The sequence below is a fragment of the Corvus moneduloides genome, chromosome 3 (genome assembly GCF_009650955.1).
Source record: "Corvus moneduloides isolate bCorMon1 chromosome 3, bCorMon1.pri, whole genome shotgun sequence".
Taxonomy (NCBI): Eukaryota; Metazoa; Chordata; class Aves; order Passeriformes; family Corvidae; genus Corvus; species Corvus moneduloides.
The window spans coordinates 36,632,390-36,656,167 of NC_045478.1; the positions used below are offsets into that span (position 1 = coordinate 36,632,390).

Genomic DNA, 23,778 nt, shown 5'->3' on the forward strand with positions numbered 1-23,778 from the left:
CGGGCGAGCCGCTTATCGGGGGCGGGGGACGAGACGCGGGCCGGGGGAGGGTGGGTGGGCGCGGGCAAGAGGAGCCGCGCCGCCCCGCCGCTGCCGTGTCCCTTTTCTCCCCTGCCGCAGGTCTCGCCGCGGGAAGCGGAGCGGAGCCAGCCCCCGAGGGCGAACTCCTGCCCCCGAAGAAAGGGCTGCCCGGAGCCGGCCCCCGCCTCGCCGCGCCGCCCGGAGCCGGAGGTGCCCGGAGGGAAAAGTTGCGTGCGGGGCCGGGCCGGGCGAGATGCCGGGGCGCGGCGCGCTCTGCCTGGGGCTGCTGCTGCCCGTCCTGCTGGGCTGCGGCTCGGCGCAGCCCGGCGGCTGCCCGGCCCTCTGCGAGTGCTCGGAGCCGGCCAAGACGGTGAAGTGCGTGAACAGGAACCTGACGGCGGTGCCCCCCGACCTGCCGCCCTACGTGCGCAGCCTCTTCATCACCGGCAACCCCCTGACCCACCTGCCGGCCGGCGCCTTCCCCGCCCAGCGCCTGCCCGACCTCGCTTCCCTCAACCTCAGTGGCAACCACCTGCGGACCGTGGAGGCCGGCGCCCTCGCCCTGCCCGCCCTGCGGCAGCTGGACCTCAGCGGCAACGCGCTGGCCTCCTTCAGCCCGCAGGCCTTCGGGGAGGGCGGCAGCCCGCTGGAGGAGCTGGCCCTCCGCGGGGCCCTGCGCGACCACGGCGTCCTGCTCAGCCTGGCCGCTCTGCTGCAGTCCGGGACCCTGCGCAACCTCAGCCGCCTGGAGCTGGCCGACAACGGGCTGCTGCTGCTGCCCTCTGGCATGTTCACTGCCCTGCCGGCCCTGCAGCAGCTGGACCTCAGCAACAACTCCCTGGTGGGCCTGCGAAATGTCTCTTTCCAGGGGCTGGGCCAGCTGCAGAGCCTCAACCTCAGCGACAACTCTCTGAGTGTGCTGTGGAACAGCACCCTGGCCCAGTTCCGCAGCCTGCCCGCGCTCCAGCACATCGTTCTGGGCCACAACACCTGGGTCTGTGACTGCGCCATCGAGGACCTGGTGGCCTGGCTCAAAGAGAGCGACCAGGTGGAGGGCAAAGAAGCCCTGACGTGTGCCTCCCCTGACAAGATGTTGGGCAAAGCACTGCTGAAGATCAACAGCTCAGACCTGAACTGCTCTGTGCCCATAGATCTGCCTTCCCAGCTACAGACTTCGTATGTCTTCCTGGGGATAGTCTTGGCTCTCATTGGGGCCATATTCCTTCTAGTTTTGTACTTGAACCGAAAAGGAATCAAAAAGTGGATGCACAACATCAGAGATGCCTGTAGGGATCACATGGAGGGCTACCACTACAGATACGAGATCAACGCAGACCCCAGGCTAACAAACCTCAGCTCCAACTCGGATGTCTGACAAAATGCCCCAGGTGCAGGGCAGTGCAAAGTACCTATGCATGAAAAGTAGACTTATGCTTTACCCTCGTGCTTGCTTCCATCTCCCCTGAAAAGTCTCAGACGTGCTTGTAATTTGAGGGGGATATGCCTCCCTGTGACGTCAAGTTAATTTTTGTTTTGAGACACTGGACAGCTGAGCATGGCGTTCAGCTGTATGTAGGAAACAAGCTGCTACTTATTTTCCTCCTTACCTGTCTGCACTTGTGGGAAATTTTTTTTCAAGACGTCAAAAGAAAAAAAGGATTCTGATGATCCAAAGCCACCAGAGTTTATAAAATGTTTACTAATGCAGACGCCATTCAACAAAAGCTGCCTCAACTTTTTGGGAAAATAATGTTATGTTCCCCTGTGCCAGTTTTGATCTTGTATATCTGAATTGAGATGCAATGATTACATTTCATAGACTACCTTGAGATTTTAAAAACCAAACAAAATCCTTTTAACAGCTCTTCAGAAGGAAATCAAATAGCAAGCATGCACAAATACTGTATAGTTTTACACGTTAGGAAATTTATGATCTCAGTAAGTCTCTTACTGTTTTGTAGTTATTTTTGACTGTAGTTTACGTAACTTGACAGAATTTTTTATACAAACTGCATCTAAACTCCATCTAAACTCAGTCTGAACTGTTAAATTAAATAAACAGTCTTACAAGAACTGTTGTGTTTGCTGTTCAATGAGAAAAGTATGGACATCTAAGAATGTGAATAGCGCTACAGTCTCTGAAGTAATAGCCCTGCAGTAGTAATATGAATAAAATTTTATACAAATGTGTAGCTTAGAGGCATAAATGTTTGACAATTTTCTGATATATGCTAAGAGAATTACACTGAGCTTAATTACACTGGGAATTAAATGACAAGAGCAGTTTCACTTGGCACAAACCCCTCAGACTGCTCTCTGCGAGCACCTGCATAATGTCAAGACAGATGCTAGGGTCCACTTTCCTGGAAAGGTACAAGCTAATAGAATTTTCATAAGGTCTTCTCTACCAAATAAAAAAAAAAATCAAATTAAATTGTGGAGTTGGTAAGCTAAAGAAAATTTTACCTAAACAGAATTGCTTATTATAAAAAACCATACTTGTGTGTCCTGAACTAAATTAAATGCAGCTCAGTTGTGCGGCCGGCAAGCTCTAGGCTTGTACATCACTACAGCATTTGTTAGATTGCTGTTTCCTTTTTAAGGTCTCAGTACTTGTGAAGTTCTGTAGCGGTCTACATCCAGTAACTTGATGGAACTTTACATTTATCTCAATGCATTTAACAGGTGCACTTCAGTATGGTATGTTGCTTACTGCTTGCTTGGGAATGCATTTTCTTGTAAATAGGTAAAGCATGCAAGAAACCCCGTCAGAATGCCTACTTTAAGATGCAGCTCTGACCACATATAGAAAGGTTAGCAAGAACCTTCCAGTGGTTGCCAATAATTAGTGCACTTTTTCTAATCTATTTATGGTTTCTTAACAAAAAAAAAATACACCAGCTGTAAAAGTGTGATGTGACTTGATATATATCAGTTTATTTGTGGAGCTTTTTCCATGGTCACTATTACTTGAAGCTCTTGAGCATCTCTCAAATTTTATGAATTGCTGGCTAATTCCTTTTGCTTTCAAAAGTGGCAGTTCTCTCATAGATGTATACATTTGGTAAAGAGCTCATAAATATAAAATAGTCTTTAAAGTATCAGAAGAAATATAATTATTTTGGGCATCAGTATTATTCAAAAGCATTTTTCATCTCCTTGCGACTTCAGACAAAGCAAGTAGCACAACTTGCTTTAGGCTAATTTTCTATTTCTTTAAATTGGATTTGTTTAATAGCAGTGATTTTTTTATGTACTTATGTGCATTTACCCTTAAAAGTAAAAAAAGAATGGCTATTAATTACAATTAATGTTTTGTAAATCAGTATATTTTGCAATTAATGTGAATTAAGTGATAGCATATTTCTCCTGCTGTAATTTAAATGTTTGAGCAATATCTGGTTAACGGCATATGAATTAAGTTTGCGGATTCTTATAAAGCAGACTGCCCGTCTGAATATTAGCTGCCCATATTTTAAGGATAGTGTGAAAACCCCCGTGTGAAGAACTATTACTGTTGCCACTATGCAAACCGTTCATACTTGGTATACATCAGATAGTTTATGTAAGAAGCTAGAACTTACAGCAGCTATGCAGTGTGCTTTGTTGTATCGGTTATTCTGGAGATTATCAACTTACACTTACCTGTACAGTGCCAAGAGGAGTAGAGCATCATCCTTGCTTTAGATGCTTCTGTAATATAACAGATAAAATGTGTGCAAACCAAGCCATTTCTTGGGCAATTTCCTGAGTTTTGTTAACAGATACTTTAAAGTAACTACAGTAAAAGCAATTATCCGTGATGTGTTAATGTAACTGCCGTGCATTTGTAGAGCTGTGTAAGGACAGGCAACGACTTTTAATTGCAGTCTCTCACCAATGGAGCGAGTATTTGTATAGTGGGCAAGTGTAACTGTTGTTGCTGTTACTACACGTATTATTCTAAAGATTATTATTACTATTATTTTTGTATCTTAGTCAATGTAATAGAAATTTATTAGAGACCTGGTGACAGCTACTTTAAAATAATTTTTGTCATTTCCTTACGTGTGTATTTATTAGGATGTAAATTTAGCATGTGTCAGTGTTGTGTTGGATGATGTTCTCCTGCAGTGTTTGACCAAACAGTGAATGCTTTGGTGTTTTGTACAATGCATTATTTGATCTTAAATTCCCTTCCATAAACAGTGCTTGAAATTTGTTCTGCTTTTCTTTCTCAAAATAATTAACAGTGGTACTCAGAAGACACATAAAAGTATCTCCCACACTACTTTGGAACATGGTTAAAAACTAAACATTTAAAATATCATTAGTTTCAAGGTTCTTCTGAAGCACATTTTATAATCCTACTCTGCTTTGACACCTGAGATTCCATTTGACTACTATTTCCAGAGAAGCTTATTCATTCATTCTTCAATAAAACACGTGCAGTACTAAATGCCTCTAAAATGTGTTTTGTATACATAAATCCCCAAAGTTCTGCATGACATAGTTGTTACTGAAAAACATCCAGACTAAAGTAGTGGGCAAATCTTCATGAAAGGCTGCAGAGCTCAGAAGCAGAAAGGATCATTTCTCCAAGGTTTAGTTGCTTTCCTAAAGCTAGTTAGTTGTAACAATCTTAAAATTTACTTGGAAAAATAGCACAAGGAATTGACATAGTTTTAATATATTTTCTTAAAACACTTTGGTTAAGTGCTCTTGCCATGTAAAAAAATTCCCCAAATCCTCCTTTAACCAAGGTAGCTTTATATTAGATCATTTTTATTTCATTAGATAATTTTTATTTCACCAAGCCATAATATTACCAATAATTTTGACATCCAAAAAGTGGTTTGCAAGTTTTGCAACAACTGCTTTAAATCTTTTCATTTGGGATAATTTACCTTTTAAGCACTGGTGACAGTCCCCAGTGACATGGTAGCAAGTGGAGCAGTCTGTTCAGACCCGTATTCTGTTGTTGACTGAGACGTCACTGAAAACAGGCATGGCAAATTATTCAAAATATGACTGCGCTAGAATCCCAACTCTCATTATTCTTCTAGCATTTTCCCTGTGGTATACTCCAGTCTCTCTGCATCTGCATAATTTCTTTTTTGCCTCATTTTCTCAAGAAATCCATTAAAAAGAGTGTCATGAATCTGCACAGGTAGAGAAATCAGTCTGACTGCACCAATATTTTGAGGTTTAGCATCTCTACCTCACTTTAAGCCTTAATGTGGAAAAGAGCCTTTGTCAAAGTGGACGGAATGAAAATTTGATGTGCACTTTTTCTTTCTCTTTAGCAGCTGAATGTTCAAGAAGAACCATTCATTCTCAGCATATGATGAAGGAAAATAGCATTTGGTAAGAAAAATGTTTTTGTTTCAAGCTTCCAAATGACATTTATATTCTATGAGAGAAAGTGGAAGGCAGAAGCTTGTAAAGGAAACAGAGGTATCTCTTTGTGATGGGTCAGCACTGGAAGTCACAGTGCTATGGGTAGGAACAATTCCTGATTGAATCTGTTGATTACGTTCTGGTCATTTTTATAGGTACAGCTCTAATTTCTTCCTGTTGATATAAATAGAAACATTTTGTTAACATTTTGTTAAGTGGCATCCCATCTTACAATATTTGCAATGCAGGTGTTTCCACTGTGAGTTTCTTGTGGAATATAATAGAAGATTGAATTTAATTCAGTGCCTGCTGATTTAATAATGACCAGATCAGGCCCATAACTTAATAATCCTTTTTTTTTGCAAATACGCGGCTTACAAAGGGCAAAGACCTTGGCTTGAAATCAAAGAATAAAAGCCCAATACAAAACCAGGGAAGATAGAAAGCGGAACATTTGGAGAGTGCAGCATTTATCAGATATTTCACTCAGAAAAGAGACAAACCACACGGGAGCAGAGGGTCCTTTGGTGATACAGAAGTAAGTGTACTCTGTTAGCTTCCTAAGTCAATACAGAAGTAGCAGAAAAGTGATGCTTTGTACCAACACAGTAAACCTAACAGCACTTCTCTCCCACACTGAAAAAACCCCCACCAAGCCTTTAGAAGGAAGAATATGGGTTTGCAGTATAAGTATGTCCTTAAAAAGGACTTTAACTTTCTCAACTGTGTTACAATTTATGTGTTGTCACATCCATGGAAAACCTTGCTATGCCAGAAGTCATCTGTTGCGTAGGCAAAGCTTGAAATCAGGCTTTGCATTCCCAATGTTAGCCTAAATAGAAAAAAACAACTATTAAGGAAATTAAACCGGTACTTTAGACAGCGTATTTTTGGTACAGTTAATAGTTTAATATTTGCAGTTACTTATATTTTTCAAAGTATTCACTAGATAGCTTTTCCTATCTGATGATAGACTAGCAGAATAACAGATTTGTGTTTCCAGTAATTATGCATAAAAGCATCTGAATAAATTAGCAATATTTCAGTGCATACAGTGATGAAAATGGTAGAAATCTTGTGTTCTAGAATGTTTCACTGTTACAGAAGTGTTAGATGTGCAAGAAACAGCTGTAACTTTTTCTGATTGAAGTTTGGTTTCCTAATTAAAAATATTTTTGAGGAAAACCCCCAAAAAATTTACCAGATTGCTTATAAATGTTATATGTTCACTATGTTGATTTTATTACTATAAATCCTTACAGATATAGAGTTCTTTACTAAAGTATAATTGTATTCTTTTTAGCCCAAATTGATGGTTGGGCTATGAATTTGCAGGACAGAATAGTGAAAAATCAAAGTCCATATAGTTAGCCTGATTGATTTATTTAGAAAGAAATTTGGCCAGTGAATATAAGGGATTGTGTGTTTTAATTGTTATTTTGGACAAAATTTGGTAGCTTTTTTGGTTATATGTGGTGTTAATTTTCAAGTTAGGTGCCAATTCTAAATTTAACAGTAATGTATTTTCAGCTTTTTAATTACCAGTTCAGACTGTGTTTTAAAGTCTTGAAATACATAGTTACATAGTGAAATATAGAGGCACTGTTATTACTGATGGAACTATTCAGGAAATATGCTGCTGAAACAGAGAATGAAGGGTGAAAACCAGAGGGGTGCAAAAAAGCGTTCAGTTGACAAACTTTTATTCCTGCCACTTCTCTTAATGAAATTATATGTATGTAACCTCATGGAAATCAAAGGGAAGTATGACAGTTTATCTTCTCATAGATAGCTAATACAGATGTCCAAAATTTTATTAGGTAGGAACAATTTTTTGGGGTTGTCCCAGGAGCATAGCTGATAATTTAGTTTTGTATCTAAATTGTTTGCTATTATTATTTTTTTTCTCATTCTTAGGAGAGCTAACACAGAAGGATGTTTGGCTTTACACATGGTAGATTGATCTGTCCTAAGTTTTATCACAGAACTGAACTGTCTTAGTCTCTGTCCACAGTCCACTTCAGGTATTCCATTTGTTCTAGTAGAAATTCTCTTCTGTTCCATAGCCCAGGGTAGCCTTGTGTAATGTCATGGGCATGTATACAATAAAAAACTCATTTGTCAAATTGACATTATCAAAAGTCAAACAGACATTTCAACAGAATTCAGTATATATTTCATCAAGTAATGGTAGTAAAATAGCAAAATAAGAAAAAATAACATTTATTGCAAGAATGTTGTAAGCAGTCATGAACTGACACCACTTTGGGGCATTTGAGTAATTTAAGCTTCTTCTGAAGATGGAAAATAAAAAGAAGAAGCTATTTCAGTGACAGTTTTCTTCTTCAGGTGGGTGTCTTCATTCATTCTCCTTAATAGCTCATGAACAAGCAGTAACCGAATCCTACAGATAGTTATATGTTTAAATCTGTTTAAATCAGGGGTTTTACCCCACTGATTTTCTAGTTCCATCATTTCAGAGGTGGGTGCTTTAGCCTGGAGGGGATTAAGAACGCTTAAACATCAGCAAACAAGAATTTTTATTTTATATGTACATATAAGGATTTTGCAAACACACACATACATGAATAAATATATTTCTATGATGTACAACAGTAGGAGACAGAAGAGGAGTAGAACCCAAGGCACACCGTCTCTCCTAGCTTAGGGGCCTATTATTTCCACACATTGGAAAGGGTACCTAAGTGCCTAATGGAAGTGGGTATTCCTCTGAGAAGCATAGAAGACATGGTTCATGTTGCTGCACACCTAGTGTGACCATTAGCAGCAAGTTAACAAAAACTGGTGCTGAGTAGTCAAGATTTTCCAAAGTGGCCATGGTCTGGGGTTCTGCTCTCAAAGTAGCTTAAAGTAGCTTCTTTTTCAAAAGTTCTTAAACACTTTTTGGAAAATTACACTTGTTTTAAGGTAAATTTAACAAAATGTGGAAAAAACAATTTTCAATGTGAAAAGGTGTATGTCTGGTATACACTTGAGAGAAAATATAAATACTTGTAAGAACTTCTGAAATTCCTCAGTCTTTGCTCTCTCTGTAATTTCTCAAAATGAGGTCTCTGTAACACCATCTATCCAGAATATCCTTCCTTTACTCCAGCTTATTTAATCATCCCTAATCCAGATCACTTTTATCCATTACCTTTGTATTGTGATCAAGCTTGATTGCTTCACAGTGGTGAAAATGTAGAATTCCTCAGAAACAAGTCTTGAATAAAATCAAATACTCAACATTTATCACCAAGCAGATTAATTATTATGTTTGTTGCCAGTCTTTCATTCAGGTTTTCCCTTTTGCTGTTTGTCTCTTTATGTTTAGCTTTTCAACACACTAAAATGGTTCTGTGGTAGCCCAGAGGAACTCTCTGATTCTGATTCCCAGTAATGAACGAGGAGATCTTATTTTGAGATGATCGTCTTGAAAAAACTTGCAGAAACAGTGCTTGAACTTTTCTGACAGGATAGTAAAATGTCACTGAAAATAGCTCTGCTAACATACTCTTCATTTGTCAGCAACGCTGCATGTGCAGAAAGAGCCAGAATGCTGAATTTGTGATTCTGCTATAGATGCTGTTTAACGAGCCCAGGAGGTTTCTATTACAATAGCGTGTGGTACCTCTGCTCCGATTTCTCCTCCCTACAGCTCCCCACACACTCCAGTGTGCTGAACAGGACTTGGATGAGTTTAGGACATGCATTCAGCAGATTGTGGTCATTTGTTTATATTATTAATCATATGTGAAGTCCCTTATTTTCAAGCATAGAAAGAAATATATTCTAGTACTTGTAATATTTAACACAGAAAAAACTAACTGGCATACGCCTGGTTTCGTAACTTATCTGTAAATACAAAAAAAAAAATGCTCTGAATTTGAGTTTGCAAGGAACAGATGTCTTTCAGCAAGCTTGAGTGTAAATTCAGCAGGATTTCAAATTTAATCCAGGAAATGATGACAGGGAAATTTATTGCAAGCAGAGAAATAACTCGTTCTTCATCACAGTTATGTGGACTATGCCTTTTCCATGAAGCAGTGCAAGGTGTTTTTTATCTCCTAGGTTTCCAGGGAGACAATCACAATCCAGTAGGGGTTACTGTTGTTCTTAATAAAGCTCTCTAGATTTTGTAGTTCTGGCAATTTTTCTGATCAAAATCACAGAGATAGCAGATAGGATTTGATAAATGACACTGAGTAACGTGAATTGAAGTGACCTATTTCAAACACAGGGATGATGCAGTGGTGCACCAGCTTAGAGTAGATGGTACTAGTGCTTTCACCAGCTAGAATCATTTTAGCTGGCAGGAAAAGACTCAAAACTGAGTATAAGTCACTGCAGAGAGCTATAAAAATTATGCTTAGCATTTAGCCATTGATACAGAATATAGTCTATCCAAAAGGTTTCGGATATAGGTGTGAAGCACCAATTCTAGGAGTTTTTGTATACAAGTTATGTGCTAATTCATGGAAACCTGTATGTCTGCCCTGTGGTTTAGAAGGAAAATTGAAGTAAATAAGAGCTGGTTAATGTAAGTCAAATTAATAGACAAAAATCTCGTCTCTGAGAATAATAATAGTGATATTATTATTGACGAGAATTCAAGAAATTTTGGTCACAAATATATTTTCCTCATGTATTTATTTATTGTTTTACATTTGACAGTGAAAACACATAAATTTGCAGAGGGGATATTCAGTACAAGGAGATCAATGGATAGTACATCAGTGCTACTGAGGATCCTCTCTATTTTATTTTCCATTATTCTGCCATGTGAAAGGGAGAAGTAGAAAAGGGAAAACCTTTGAAAGAATAAACTGTTTAAGAAAGGAAGGTGATAGAGCCAAAAATCTCCTGTAATGACCATTTTTTTTGCACTTACTGTAGAAGGATGTGGCAGCAATAGTGATGAAGAAGTAGATAGTATGGTTTCTTTCAGAAGTTTAAGGTTATTTAGGTTTATTCAGGGTTTTGTGTTGTTGGAGCCAGAGCTAATTCATGCATTAACATTTAATCTAGGTCACCAGAAAGTACCAATGCCAGAATGTGCTATACATTTTCTTCCCGTAGTTTTTACACAGCACTCTGTGCCTTCCAGTAATGCATGAAGCGCTTGTTGTTCTCTCCTTCCCTCCTGAGGGAAGTGTGTACACTGGCTGAGGGGTGCTGTATGCACTGTCTCGCCATTTGTTTCGAGAGAAGGCATAAGCAAAGTAAAGCATCTTGCACTTAAAGGTGGATTTGCTTTATGATATTCCCTAATTCCCAGACAAGTAAGTTTCTTTGGAAAGCCTGCTGCTTGGAGAAAGTTTTGTCTCCCATGCAATAAGCTGTTTGTCTGCTTTAGAAGAAAATGTTAGGTACCTTCTTCCCCTCTTTAATTTAGTCCTAGATGTTCATCTTTCCAAAGGAATAAGATAAATACTCTTAAAATTCTCTTCTGCATCAGGAAATAGAAGGTCAGCTGTGCATAAATTTGATACCATGATGGAACCCACAGGAAAATTATTGCCTAGAAACAGTGAAAAAGTGAGTAAAGATCCTACCAATTAAATAAGTTTTTAAAGTACACCACAGTAAATAAACTCCCTCCCTAAGGATCCTGCAAAACTCTCAAATGTGGGTATCATAATACCTTGTGATCCTCCCTTCCTCTCTCCTCTCTTCTTTCTCTTTTTTCTCCTCTCTTTTCTTCTCTCCTGTAGCCTGTGTTGTTCTGACTGAGCAGTGTTCCACCATCCAGCTAAAAAGACATGAATGTCATCCTCTTACCTTCCTGATAAACAATATTTGCATCTCAGGGTTGGTTTTAATGTCTTGTCTACATCAGCCAAAATTTAGCATGGTCTGAGCTTTGCAGTGAAGTGCATGAAGACTACAAGGTAATCTGGAGATGCACATGCAACTTGGTCACCTTGTGAATTGCTCTCCCTAGCTTTAAAAGATGAGGGGAAACATGTCCATACCCTTTGGCTCTTCATATCTTCACCTCATAAAGGCACAAATAATGAAATACCTTTTATGCATTTTCAGTATTTATATGTACATATATATATACATGCACATTTATATAGTACATTTTAAAATTCTTGTATATTTGATATGTATGAAAACACAGGTTTCCTATATGCAGGTCATGCTGTTCTCACTGGAAACTAATATTTCAGTTTTATCTGATGTGCAGGCTTTTACAAATAATGCTAATGGAAAGCTATTTATATTTTGTTCTCTTTCTCAGATAAAAGAAATAGAGTCTACTAGTTTAGAACTAATTATTGCAGTAAGCTTTGCAATAAACACTTTTGATAACAGGAATGATAGTTCAGGTTAGCATGGCAATTTTTAGCATCTATTAAGTCTTCTGAGTAGCCTTAGAATACTGTAACTTGTTAAACAGTCAGACAGAAGCCTATCCTGGGTGAATAGTTTAGCACAAAATACTCCCTTCACTTTGTTTTTATTGCTCCTTCAGCATGAGGATGCTGCCAATATTTTGACACTTTTTTCCTTCTTAAAATCTTCATATCTCTGTCTCTGACGGTATGCCTTCAGAGAAAAAGAGCAAGGGACTGGGATATTCTTGAATTTTCTTGTCAAAACACCGACAGGATAATTACCAAGAGATGATACAATTTGTCAACGGGAGAGTGGGTGTTCATGCATTGTGAGAGAGTGTCAGTATGGAAAGTACATTGTGCAGGTGTCACATCCTGCTTCTCTAATGTGAAAGGGTCTCCATCTTCAAATGTAATAGGGGAGTGAGGGCACTTCTGTGAAAGGTGGTGGGAGATCCAGTGTTGCTTTTGTCCTGGATTGCCCATTTGCTGGGCTCTGAGGGAGAGAGGCCACCACATTACACCAACACCTCACAGGTCTGAAGAGCCATTGCAGTGAAGGAGGTCATGTGGAATATCATGCAATGGCTCTGTGACCTTCCTGCATCTGGTCTGTTTACACTGCCAGTAATCCTTTTGTAGCCAGTTATCCTGGCTTGGTGGCTGTTTTGTGCTGGCAAAGAGACATAAACCAGGCTGATTACAGGGGAGGACTAGACCTCCATCCTTATTCCAAAATCACAAAAATGTGTGATCTGCAGTGTGACCTGGGACACTCCAACGAGGAGAAAAGGAGCTTCAGAGGTATTTCCTCAAGCTCTGGGGATAAATTGTTCTTGGCAGAGATAATTTAGATTTGTCTGGGGAGGCAGAGCTCTAGCAATGACAGGAAAAGTGTTCTAGGGTGTAATTTGTGCTAGGTACTCAGGGAGATCTTTCACCCATCAGCTGCCAGTTTCCTGTTAGCCCAAAGTAGTAAGAGAGAGGGTTGCCTTTGAAAAAGGGAGGGAAAAGGCAGGGTACTTACCCTATTTTCATTTGAAACTTTATTTTTACTGGTGGATAATACAAAGCAGAATTTGTGAATAGTGCAAAAGTGAGGAGTTTGTGGAGGTCAAATCATGACTTTATGAATCAACAATAAAGTATTGTAAAGGAGGAATAGATAAGTGTTCTGCCTACATTAGGAACAATGTTTTTAGAAACATACCATCAGAAAATCATAGAATCATTAAGGTTGGAAAAGACCTCCAAGGCTATCGAGTCCAGCTTTTGACCAAACACCACCATGCCAACTGAACCATGGCAGTGAGTGCCATGTCCAGTTATATCTTGAATACTTCAGGGATGGTGACTACCACTTCCCTGGGCAGTCCATTCCAATGCTTGACAACCCTTGCAGTGAAGAAATTCTTCCTCATGTCCAATCTGATGCTGGCTTAGTGCAGCTTGAGGCCATTTCCTCTTATCCTGTTGGTGGTTGCCTGGGAGAAGAGGCCGACCCCCACCTGTATGCACCCTCCTTTCAGATGGTTACCTTTTCAGATGGAATGGTAAGATCACCCATGAGCCTTCTTTTCCCCAGGCTGAACACACCTGACTCCCTCAGCCACACCTCATAGGATATGCACTCCAAACCCTTCACCAGCTCTGTTGCCCTTCTCTGGACTCACTCCAGCACTTCAATGGCGTTCTTGTAACAAAGGGGCCCAGAATTGGACACAGCACTCGACGTGTCGCGTCACCAGAGCCACGTACAGAGGGACAATCACTGCCCTGGTCCTGCTGGCCACACTATTGCTGATACTGGCCATGAATGCCACTGGCCTTCGGCCACCTGGGCGCATCTTTTTTTGTGAACTTTTTGGAGTAGGGAGTAGCTCTGTTCTGTATTTCCACATTGCCTGGCACACTGGGTCACTGTTCTCTGTCAGGAGCATCCAAATGATATTACATTTAAATAATGGTAATGCTGTGTAGACTAATACACTGCACTTTCTTTCTTAGCTCTCCAATAACACTTACTGCTTTAACACCACCAGTTCTTTTGGAATAGTGTAAGAAATCCCTCAGATGACTGAGCCTCCTCCTTCAATACTTACCATGGACTAAATATTACCTTCTAGGTAAGAAGTACTTAGCATTACGAGAAGGCTTTCTCAGGAAAGAGATTTTTATATGAGGAAAGTTGAGATGGGCCTAAGAATTCTTCTTAAAACAGCTAAACTGCATGCTAAACTGGGGGAAAGCCTCCAATTTAGTGCAGAGATTCCCACGTTGGCTTTAAATGCACCATTTTGTGTATGAGAATTCTAGCTGTGGCAACACAGAACTCTTTGCAAGAGAAATTATTCTGCCAGAGAGACTGCCTCTTTCAAGGCTACCGCAACAACAGCAGAAAGATACCTTATTCTTTGCCATAATAATTCTTTGAAAAAATATTAAAAAACTAACACTGGAAGGATCTCTTATACAAAAATAATTCAAAAAGGACATCCTATTTAGTGAACAAGAATTAGGTTGTGATAGGCCTGCAGTGAAAGAGGATGAAATCATCACAGATGATTTAGATTTTACCAGAAGCAGGTTTTCTGCTGTAATCCATGCTGCTGTGAATATCATCAGTGCCTGCCCAGGGCTCCTTGTCAAAGCTCAGCCCGGCCATGCTGTCTTTTCTGGGGACAGCCAGGTGTGCCCCATCCCTCAGCACAGCACCTGTGCTCGTAGCAAATTCCCTGTGGAGGAGGACTGCAGTGAACCCTATCATGAGCTTTCTTTTAATAAATAAATTGATAGAAAGGTCTGTGCAAGAGACTTTGCAGAAACCTCTGAGGGATGCTCTGGCCCAGTCGGTCATAAGGACTGTGGCTAGTTTGCTTTGAAGTGTTTGTATCAAAGTAACGTAAACACTGCACTGCTTCTCTTTCATTTATTTTCTTTCACATGCTTCCAAATGTGCTAATCTTATGCAAAGATGTCTGTTAGCTGTAACAAATATTTATCCTCTGCTGGAACTGAGCTCTTTTGAGTACACAGCAGCACTTGTAAGCAGGCATTTGAGGAAGGCAGGTGCGCAGCTGCTCCGTTCTTCCCTTTTTTTTCCAGCTGGCCACCTTACATTACCCTTCTCAAAAGAGCTGAACTTCCCAAGGTCTGAGTCCGTGTATAGAGTTGTAATTAATCAGCTTCAGTGGGAGCTGCATATGTAGTGTCTGAAAGTAGCTGAGAGCTCAGAAGTGTGTATCCAATACTTCAAGCAGGTGATTTCTCTGAGGTAACTATTTATATTCCTGGCCAGCAAAATAAGCATGTCCTGAACTTCTGAGCAACTCATTCACAAAGTAATGCATTGTTTTTACAAGTAAAAGAGCCTTAACACACTGCAGCAGGAGGTAGAGAATAGTTTTCCCAAGCATTTGTGTCTTGTAAATTTTGACTCCCCTCCGAAGAAAAACAAGCAGATGTGCTTTCTTTGGAAACTGTGCCTCTGGTTCCTTGAAATAACTCAGCTACATTCTGCTTCTGATCATGTTGCATCAATGATACTTTTTAATTCATGAGTGGGGAGAAAGGCTTGGAGAGACAGGTGATTGACTTACATCTGTTCTGTGAGAGCAGCTCGTGATTTGTCTCATAATTTTTCTAACTCATCACTAGAAAAGATGTTTAATACAATGAGCTGCTAAGCCCAACTGTTAGTACTTTATTAGTAAAATGAGACTAGTACACTCTTCTTATGGTGTGATTTATATCAGGTTTTTAGATTTTTATATCATCCAAAGGCCCCAGTAAGTCCTAAGGCTCATCTTGTACTGCAGGTAAATATCCTTAAAAATTCCATCACCAGAGTGAATATGATTTGCTCATCAAATTATGACACAAATTTGCTTTCCATATATATTTCAAATTTATATGCCAGATACATGTAATTATACATACACACACACTCCCTTTAGGAAAGACTGAAATAATTCTAGGACATTGTGACTTAGGGAATGTCTAATGCAGTTTGCAGTTATTTTACCTGTTGGCTCAGGAAATAGGCAAGCTATTTCAAGCAACTACAAGCCTCTGCTTGCCAAGCTGTTCTCTTGGACAATTCCTTCCTGTGACTTGAGTCTTCCCCCAGATTTTCTCCTACAGACACATCTTTTTGCTGTCTTTTGAAGGAAGTGGCTGAACACTTAAGCAGGAGGTCTATGGCACAGGATCTTGTAGAGCAGGGGCAAAAAGAGGAAAGTTGGAGAATGCTCACAGGTTTTTAAGGTCATGAAGGCATCAGCTTCCTAAATGTCTGAAGCCAAGTGACTTTGCCTGGTCCATGTACAGATCTGCTGCTTAAAACCATGAAGTGAGATAGTGATTGCATTGTGATGGTATGTAATCACAGAGTGGCTTCATGTGCCCTCTGTGGCTTGGAAAGACAAGACTTGTCCCTTCTGGAAAGTATCTTCAGGTAAGAACTGCTCTCCTTCCTCATGCAGAGAGGGATGCATTTGGCTCAGTCCAATAGCTCCAGTGAGCTGCTAGATCATACACTTAACAGTATGTGGATTTTGGTAACAGGAAGTCTCACTGAGGACTGTCCCAATATACTCCTGTAGCCCATATTTGTATTTAATTGCTCTGCACTGTCAGAGCATCCTCTCATGGCATTTCCAGAGCAGAAGTCTAGAACAAATAGTAATTTCAGTTCCCAAATACCATACAAAAGCCTTTCTTAAGTGGTGAAACAGATGATGGAGAGAAGTCATCAGTTCACTTTCTTCTGGTCATACTAGCCGGTGGAAAAATTTGACCTTATGAGTAGTGGTACAGATGCTGCTGAACCAGTGACCACCTAGGTATCACGAATCACAGAATATGCTGAGTTGGAAGGGACCCACAAGGATCATCAAGTCCAAATCCTGGCCCTGCACAGGACCATCTCCAAGAGTCACATCATGTACCTGAAAGCATTGTCCAAATGCTTCTTGAACTCTGTCAGGCTGCTGCTGTGACCCCTTCCCTGGGAAGCCTGTTCAATACCCAACCACCCTCTGGGTGAAGAATCTTTCTCTAATATCCAGCTTAAACCTCCCCTGACACAACTTCAGTCCATTCCCTTGCTCCTGTCACTGGTCACCACAGAGAAGAGATCAGCGTTTGCCTCTCCTCTTCCCCTCATGAGGAAGTTGTAACTGCAGTGAGGTCTCCCCTCAGTCTCCTCCAGGCTGAACAGGCCAAGTGCCCTCAGCTGCTCCTCACACGGCTTCCCCTCAAGGCCCTTCACCATCTTTGTTGCCCCCCTTAGGACACTCTCTAACAGTTTAATGTCTTTCTAACATTGTGGCACCCAAAACTGCCCCCAGCACTCAAGGTGAGGCCACCCCAGTGCAGAGCAGAGCGGGACAATCCCCTCCCTTGCCCAGCTGGAAATGCTGTGCCTGATGCCCCCCAGGACACACTTGGCCCTCCTGGCTGCCAGGGCACTGCAGATTCGTATCCAACTTGCCATTGACCTGGACCCCCAGGTTCCTTTACGTGGTGCTGCTTTCCAGCATCTCATTCCCTGCTCTGTCTGTACATCCAGGGTTGCCCCATCCCAGGTGCAGAATCTGGCACTTTCGCTCGTTGAACTTCATGTGGTTGGTGATTGCCCAGCCCTCTGATTTGTGGAGGTCTCTCTGCAGGGCCTCCCTACCCTGGAGGGAGACAGCAGCTCCTCCCAGTTTTATTTCATCTGTGAACTTGCTTAATATCTCTTCCAGTCCTTCCTCCAAGTCATTTATGAAGATGCTGAAGAGCACAGGACTGAGGATGGAGCCCTGTGGAACCCCAGTAGTGACAGGTCACCAGTATGATGTCACTCCATTCACTATAACCCTTTGTGTCCAACTCATGGGCCAGTTGCTCACTCATCCCATGCTGTGTTTATCCAGCTGTGTGCTGGACATTTTGTCCAGAAGGATCCTGTGAGAGACAGTATCAACAGCTGTGCTGAAATCCAAAAAGATGACATCAACTGGCTTCCCTTGGTCAGCTAGGTGGGTTACCTTGTCATCAAAGGAAATCAGGTTTGATAAGCAGGACTTTCTCCTTATGAAGCCGTGCTGGCTGTGACCAGTGACTGCGTTGTCTTTCAGGTGTTTTTCAATACCTCCCAGAATAATCTTCTCCATAACTTTACCAGGCACTGAAGTGAGACTGACAGGCCTGTAGAGTGTGGGGTCCTACTTCTTGCCCTTCTTGAAAACTGGAACAGCATTTATCAGTAGCTGGGACCTCTCCAGATTTCCAAGACTGCTCAAAAATCATTGAGAGTGGTTTTGCGATGACATCAGCCAGCTCTTTGAGGATTCTCAGGTAAATCCTATCAGGCCCTGTAGACTTGTAGGCATCCAGCTGGAGCAGCAGATCCCACACAATTTCAGGGTCAACAGTAAGTTGATCATTCTCGCAGTAATGATTCTCCAGCTCAGGACACTGAGAGCCTCTTGGTCCATCCATGCTGAGGACAGAGGCAAAGAATGTGTTAAACACCTGTGCCTTGTCTGTGTCCCTGTTTGTGAGATGACCATCCCTACCCTGTAATGAGCTGATGTTATTTTTGTACTGCCTATTGCCATTAATATATTTAAAAATCTCTTTTATTTTCCCCTACAGTTCTGGCCAGCTTCAACTCCAGTTGAGCCTGGCAATCAGCACGATTTTCAGTATAGTTATTTAGTAACACTAAAGTTGTCCTTTATTAAAATGATCACACCAGTTCTACATTGTTTATTATCCAACGAAAAGATGCTTTTACAAAGCCACATGAAACAGTATTTCATGCTGTAAAATACAGTTCATTAAATTGTATTCTCATAGAGTTTTTCACTGGTAGTACTTGTAAAGTAATTATTAAAGGAAAGTGAAATTATATTTCATATAATATGAAACTGTTATTAATCTTCTATATGTTTTGTTTTAGACAAGATTAGTTCATTAAACCCAACCTTATTAAAAAAATTATACTGGGATGGAGAAATTTATCACATTTCACTTTTCATCAACAAGAGGTGCCTATAGTCTAGTGACCTAAGCTTGTTTATACAAGTCACAGCTCAATGTTTAATGCAGTAATACAACCACACTATGTAGTTCCACAACTCCTTTTAATAAAGCTCTGGCATAATTAGCTTCCATTAATTCGTTAATGAATTAGCTTTCATTAATATCTCACCTCTACAGTTACAGAGGTCACCTTCAGATTCAGACAGAGGAGTTCCTGGTGGTAATTCTAAGAGATGGGAACTGTCCTCTTTAATAGCTGTAAATGTTAATTCTGAAGTTTAGCAAATACTATTAAAATTTGAACAGTAATATCAAATTACTTTTTACCTGTCACTTTCCAAGCAGTGAATGTTCTCCTTACCATGATTGCAGCTGTGTCCATGATGCATTTAAAGCCATTCAGTTCCTTTTGGACTGCCGTGGTTTGCAAATATCATGGCCAAAATCTGTGCTAACCCTCTACAATGTAATTGTTTGTAGGTTTCTTGACAATAAAAATATCAGCACAGAGCCTAATGTGGCAAAAGTGAGAGGGAGTTGGATGTGGAGGTTGTGCTGCACAATTAGGTCTCGCATGAGGTGGAGCTGCCTATTGGAATCACATGGAGACACAGCAGTACTGGGTTTTCCAGACAGAATTTTTAGGCAGACATGGGACTTGACTCCTCTGTTTCACATGCTTTCAGTTGCATGGTAGGCATCACTCATAAAATTTGTAGGCTCACTCAAAATTCTCTTTTTGCTCAAGGAAGAGCTGTGGAGTCACTCTCAGTGTAACAAGAGGTAAAGTGTTAAAAAAACCAAAAAAAATTAAGAAGGTTTTTAAAAATAATTTTTTTCTAATGCCTGACCAATGCCTAATGTGCTTGGGCATTTTGATGAAAATCTACTAGGATTTTTGTGGCTGTAAAGAAGGAGGCTGAATGATGGACCTTCAAGGAGAAGAGGAGGCTCACAAGTTTATAAAATTGTTTCTTTTTAAAATACAATAACCATGGAAAAAAACCCCTTAAGATGGAAATGTGAGTTCTCTGTAAAGACTCTTCATGCTGATCAGCAGCGACGAGATGTAGAAAAATACCAGTGACAGAAAGATCGCTTCATTTGCTAATATAATAGTCTCCAAGAGAGGTGTTCATATAGCCAAAGAGATTACTCTCCTTGCCACTCATTACTGGTGGTTAGTGCAAGGGATGTCATGATCATGCAGGTAAATGAGGAAGCAGGTAACTAACCTACAGCACTTTGATGGCTGCCTATTGAATACTTGGCCTCCTGGGGAAGCAGCATAATACCCTGAGATGCAATGTAAAACATTTATAGCCTCCCTTTTAAAGGCTTCCAGAGGGGAAGTTTCATCTTTTCCATTTTGTTGCAGAGTGTTTTGCTGGGAGAAATACCCTGTGAAGAAAGGGGCAAGCAGAGAAAGTTAGCAGTAATTATCATGCTTTAGGGCTTTTTGTTAGCAACTTCCTTGGTCATTTCTACAAAATAAAATATTTCAAAGCAATAACATACGTAGAAACAGTCATTCCCATTTAAAACAGGAATAGATGAGTTTCAAACTGAGAAGTGCAACTATGAGACAGACAAAGCCTTGTGTTTCAAGTGTAGAGCCTAATGACATATTCTAACAAGCAGTTAGGATATCTGATATACCTTAGTAGTAATGAAAACATGACTTCATTTATTTGCCAGTAAACTCTGTACTTAAACAGTTAAATAACGTATACACTGCATGGTTTTCCTCACTTGGTATGATATGGTCTGTGACATGTGACAGGATACACACTTTATTTAATTTTGTTGGGAAAAGTTAATCAAAACTAGTAACATAGTGTAAAAGTAAAAAGCAGCCTAATAGAAAATTGAATTATTTACATTTAGTTCCACATCATAATCCAACCTCCTGAGGAAAGGATTTTATAACCTGTCCAAATTTGTGCTGAATTTTACCATCTGAAGACATATATTTAAAAGGAACAGTTTTAAAAGAGAAATCCCATTTTAATTGCATTTTAATCCACCCACAGAGATGCTGCATTTTATTGATTTGATTAGCTGAAGGCTATTCCTCTTGTGTACTCAGAAATGCAAATTTTTGAGTATCATCAGGCAATTTCACTTATGCAAGTCAAGTATGTAGAAACCTACACTGAATAGAGCAAAATCCAGAAAATCCTTTCCCTGCCTCCAGCCTGTGCTCATTCTTTCTAACAAGTTATCATTACTCTGAGCCATGTTTGCACATCCTACCTCCTCAGGGAGAAGAAGGGTCACAACAAGGAGATGTTCTAAGTGCCACTTGTCTCCATTTCATACCTGAAATCATTTTTAATGAGCACATTCCCTCGATTCAGGGCAATGCCCACCAGTTCGCATCCCTCTGAGCTAGAACACATGGGAGTCTTTAGTAAGGGTGTGTGCCTTCTGAGCAGACCAAAACAGGCCACCAAAAAGAGGCCTGCAAAAAGAGGCTTGCAAAAGATCCCATGATAAATTGCTAGCTGAAGTGAGTTGCATTTGAAACACGAGCTGCTGTGCTTCATTATTCTGCTTGCCGCATTTGTATGGCAAAGTTCAGTAAACTAAGCTATAAAAATTTATGACCAGTTTGAATGTGGACAAAAATAGTGAGTTCATGTGTTTCCTGATGCAGATGGTGATGGACAGTAAGAGCATATAGTAGTACTCCCAAGTACAGAAACCCACAGAGCTTTATTTAGTGTGACCTGTCACTGTGCCCCTACACATTTCTAACAAGGCAGCAACATTGGCTGGTACACTGCACAGTGAACTGCTTCAGCTTAAAAAATAGCATAGAGGGCATTTCTTATATGCATGAACATAAACTATGGTACTAGGTGCTGCAGGGAATTGAAGTTAGAAAAGAAGTTAGGAAAATTCAAGTTATTTTTGTTGAGAAAACTCAACAAAGATTTAACTCTGTTCTCCCTGTAACGTAGGCTGGAGTTCCCCACAGTTCCCCATCCACTCTTTACTTCTATGTCCTTTTATACCCAGAAACCCACCTTTAATTTTCTCCACAAGTGAGACAGCACAACAGTGGGAAGCCTTGATCCCAGTCCAGGGGAGCCCTGCTGCCAGTGACGCAGTGGAGCCGGAGCGGTGCTGGTGCAACGGCGGGAGATTTCCTGTGCAATATTAGGCTCACTCTTTTGAAACCACATGGAGCCAATTAGCCCTGTAGCATGGATTTTCCCTTTATGTCCTCTAACTCTCCTCTACTCATCCCAGGAGTGAGGTGAGTCTGCTGCTGCAGCATAAAGCCCATACTTTGTGTTTCTCAGAAAAAAAAAAACAAAACAAAACCTAATTTTATCTTTCATGAAGTCATGTAAGTTTTACTATCACTACTTACATTAGGCCAATGCAGTAGTCTTCAAAATAAAGTATAAACCTCCCTTCCTGATGACATTGCTCATTTCCCCCCAGTGACAGAAATGTTCAAGGAAAGATTTGCTGTGGTGACAGAGCAGGACATGGTACAGGAAAGCCATCTATTAGGTAGTGCTTCTGTTCTATCTCAGACTAAATAAATCTAGCAGAGATGCAAACAAACATGGTTTTATCCTACCCATGCTTCTAACTGAAGAAATGGACTTTGGAGACCTTACGTGTCTCTGAACTCAGTCATTTTCAATAAAAAGTGTCATGGCAGTAGAGGAAATTGAGAGCATCTCAGGGTAGCCCTGGGCCTTGCTTACTGCACTATTCTTCTGCTGGGTGATGAGTTCCCTTCCACCGGTTATTTTGACCATATTTTGATATGAATCCATTTTACATAAGGTAAAGTACTATATTCCCCAAAAAAACCCGTAAGAGTAGCAAAGCTAGTTTTGTTTGATACTGGTGTGAGAGGAATCACAAACTCAGATTCATAATGAGAAATTTATTGTTGCCTGATAATTGTTCACTCTCTCCTCAGTCTGAGGACAATCTAGTTATCCTGTTCCTTTGGATATCATTTTGATATCAGCCTATCATTTTGAAGACTAACTAAATAAAATATCAAAGCAAACATAAAGCAACCATAGGGTAAAACTTACAATATAACTAACAAAAGTCTGAAAAAATCTTAGTAAAAAAAAAAAAGCCATTGCTGGGAATTCAATAATATGGATTTAAAAAATCGATCCTTCTAAATTTGAAGATATTAGTGCATATGCAATAATTTTCCTACAATCTTTAAATCATTAATGTATTAAGTTTTAGGGTGGAGATGTTAAAGGAGAGTAGACCTGAGAGAGTTCTTTGGATTGCTCTGGGAATTTGAGAGAGAGCTTCTGAACTCCTCTGGGAGCCTAATGCTCTGTAATAAATGTAATTCCTGAATTATTAATCAAAAGACCATATACTCTCATAAATTATAAGCAACAGCTGAGGAAGTGACTGGAAGACTATTTCCTAGGACACCAGGAAAGTGATGCCCAGAATTTCATTGTTTGAACAGAGATAGATATAGCTGCTCTGATTCAGTAGCCTTAGGACAATTTATTCAACTCCAAGTGCTTTCCTGCACTCAGATAGGCTGTATCCTCTATATGCATGCTCAGAGATGGACGAAGGGTAGCAAACACCACCCTGTCTGATTTTTTTAGCCAAAGAGTGACATTTGGAACAAGAAGCCTGCTCCACAATGCCGGGAGGCATTGCACTGAAGCAAGGCACAGCTAACAGGCCATGCCAAGCAGGGCAGTGCTTCCCAGCAGGTTCCTCCAGTGCTGCTGCAGATGGCTGGGGTGTGAGCCATCAGCCCAGCAAGGCAAGGTCCTGTGGGGCCTTGCCAGAGCACCTGCAGGAAGTCAGCAAAATCCAGGAACAACTGCTTTGCCCAAATCTGTTGATGGGTAGGATGTTATCCAAAGGGAAGCAACAGCTTCCAGCCTTGACTTTGGTTCTTCACTTACTTTTTCTCTCCTTTGAGCACTCTCCAGCTGTAACTGAGAAATCGCTATCAAGAAATTGCTACCTAGAG

The 23,778-nt window shown here is 40.7% G+C and overlaps 1 protein-coding gene across 4 annotated transcripts in view; it reads left to right on the plus strand.

Moving 5' to 3' along the window:
• TPBG (trophoblast glycoprotein) overlaps positions 1 to 23,778 on the plus strand; it is a 35,742-nt gene that overhangs the window by 1,220 nt on the left and 10,744 nt on the right. For 2 of the 4 annotated variants that reach the window (XM_032104909.1, XM_032104910.1), the window contains exon 2: positions 121 to 4,459. In XM_032104909.1, the coding sequence (XP_031960800.1) occupies positions 121 to 1,396 (1,276 nt within the window). In that variant the 3' untranslated portion in view covers positions 1,397 to 4,459. Of the gene's footprint in view, positions 1 to 120; positions 4,460 to 5,306; positions 5,806 to 23,778 lie in introns of those variants that run through there. The other 2 variants (XR_004239436.1, XR_004239437.1) reach the window with 2 other exon arrangements.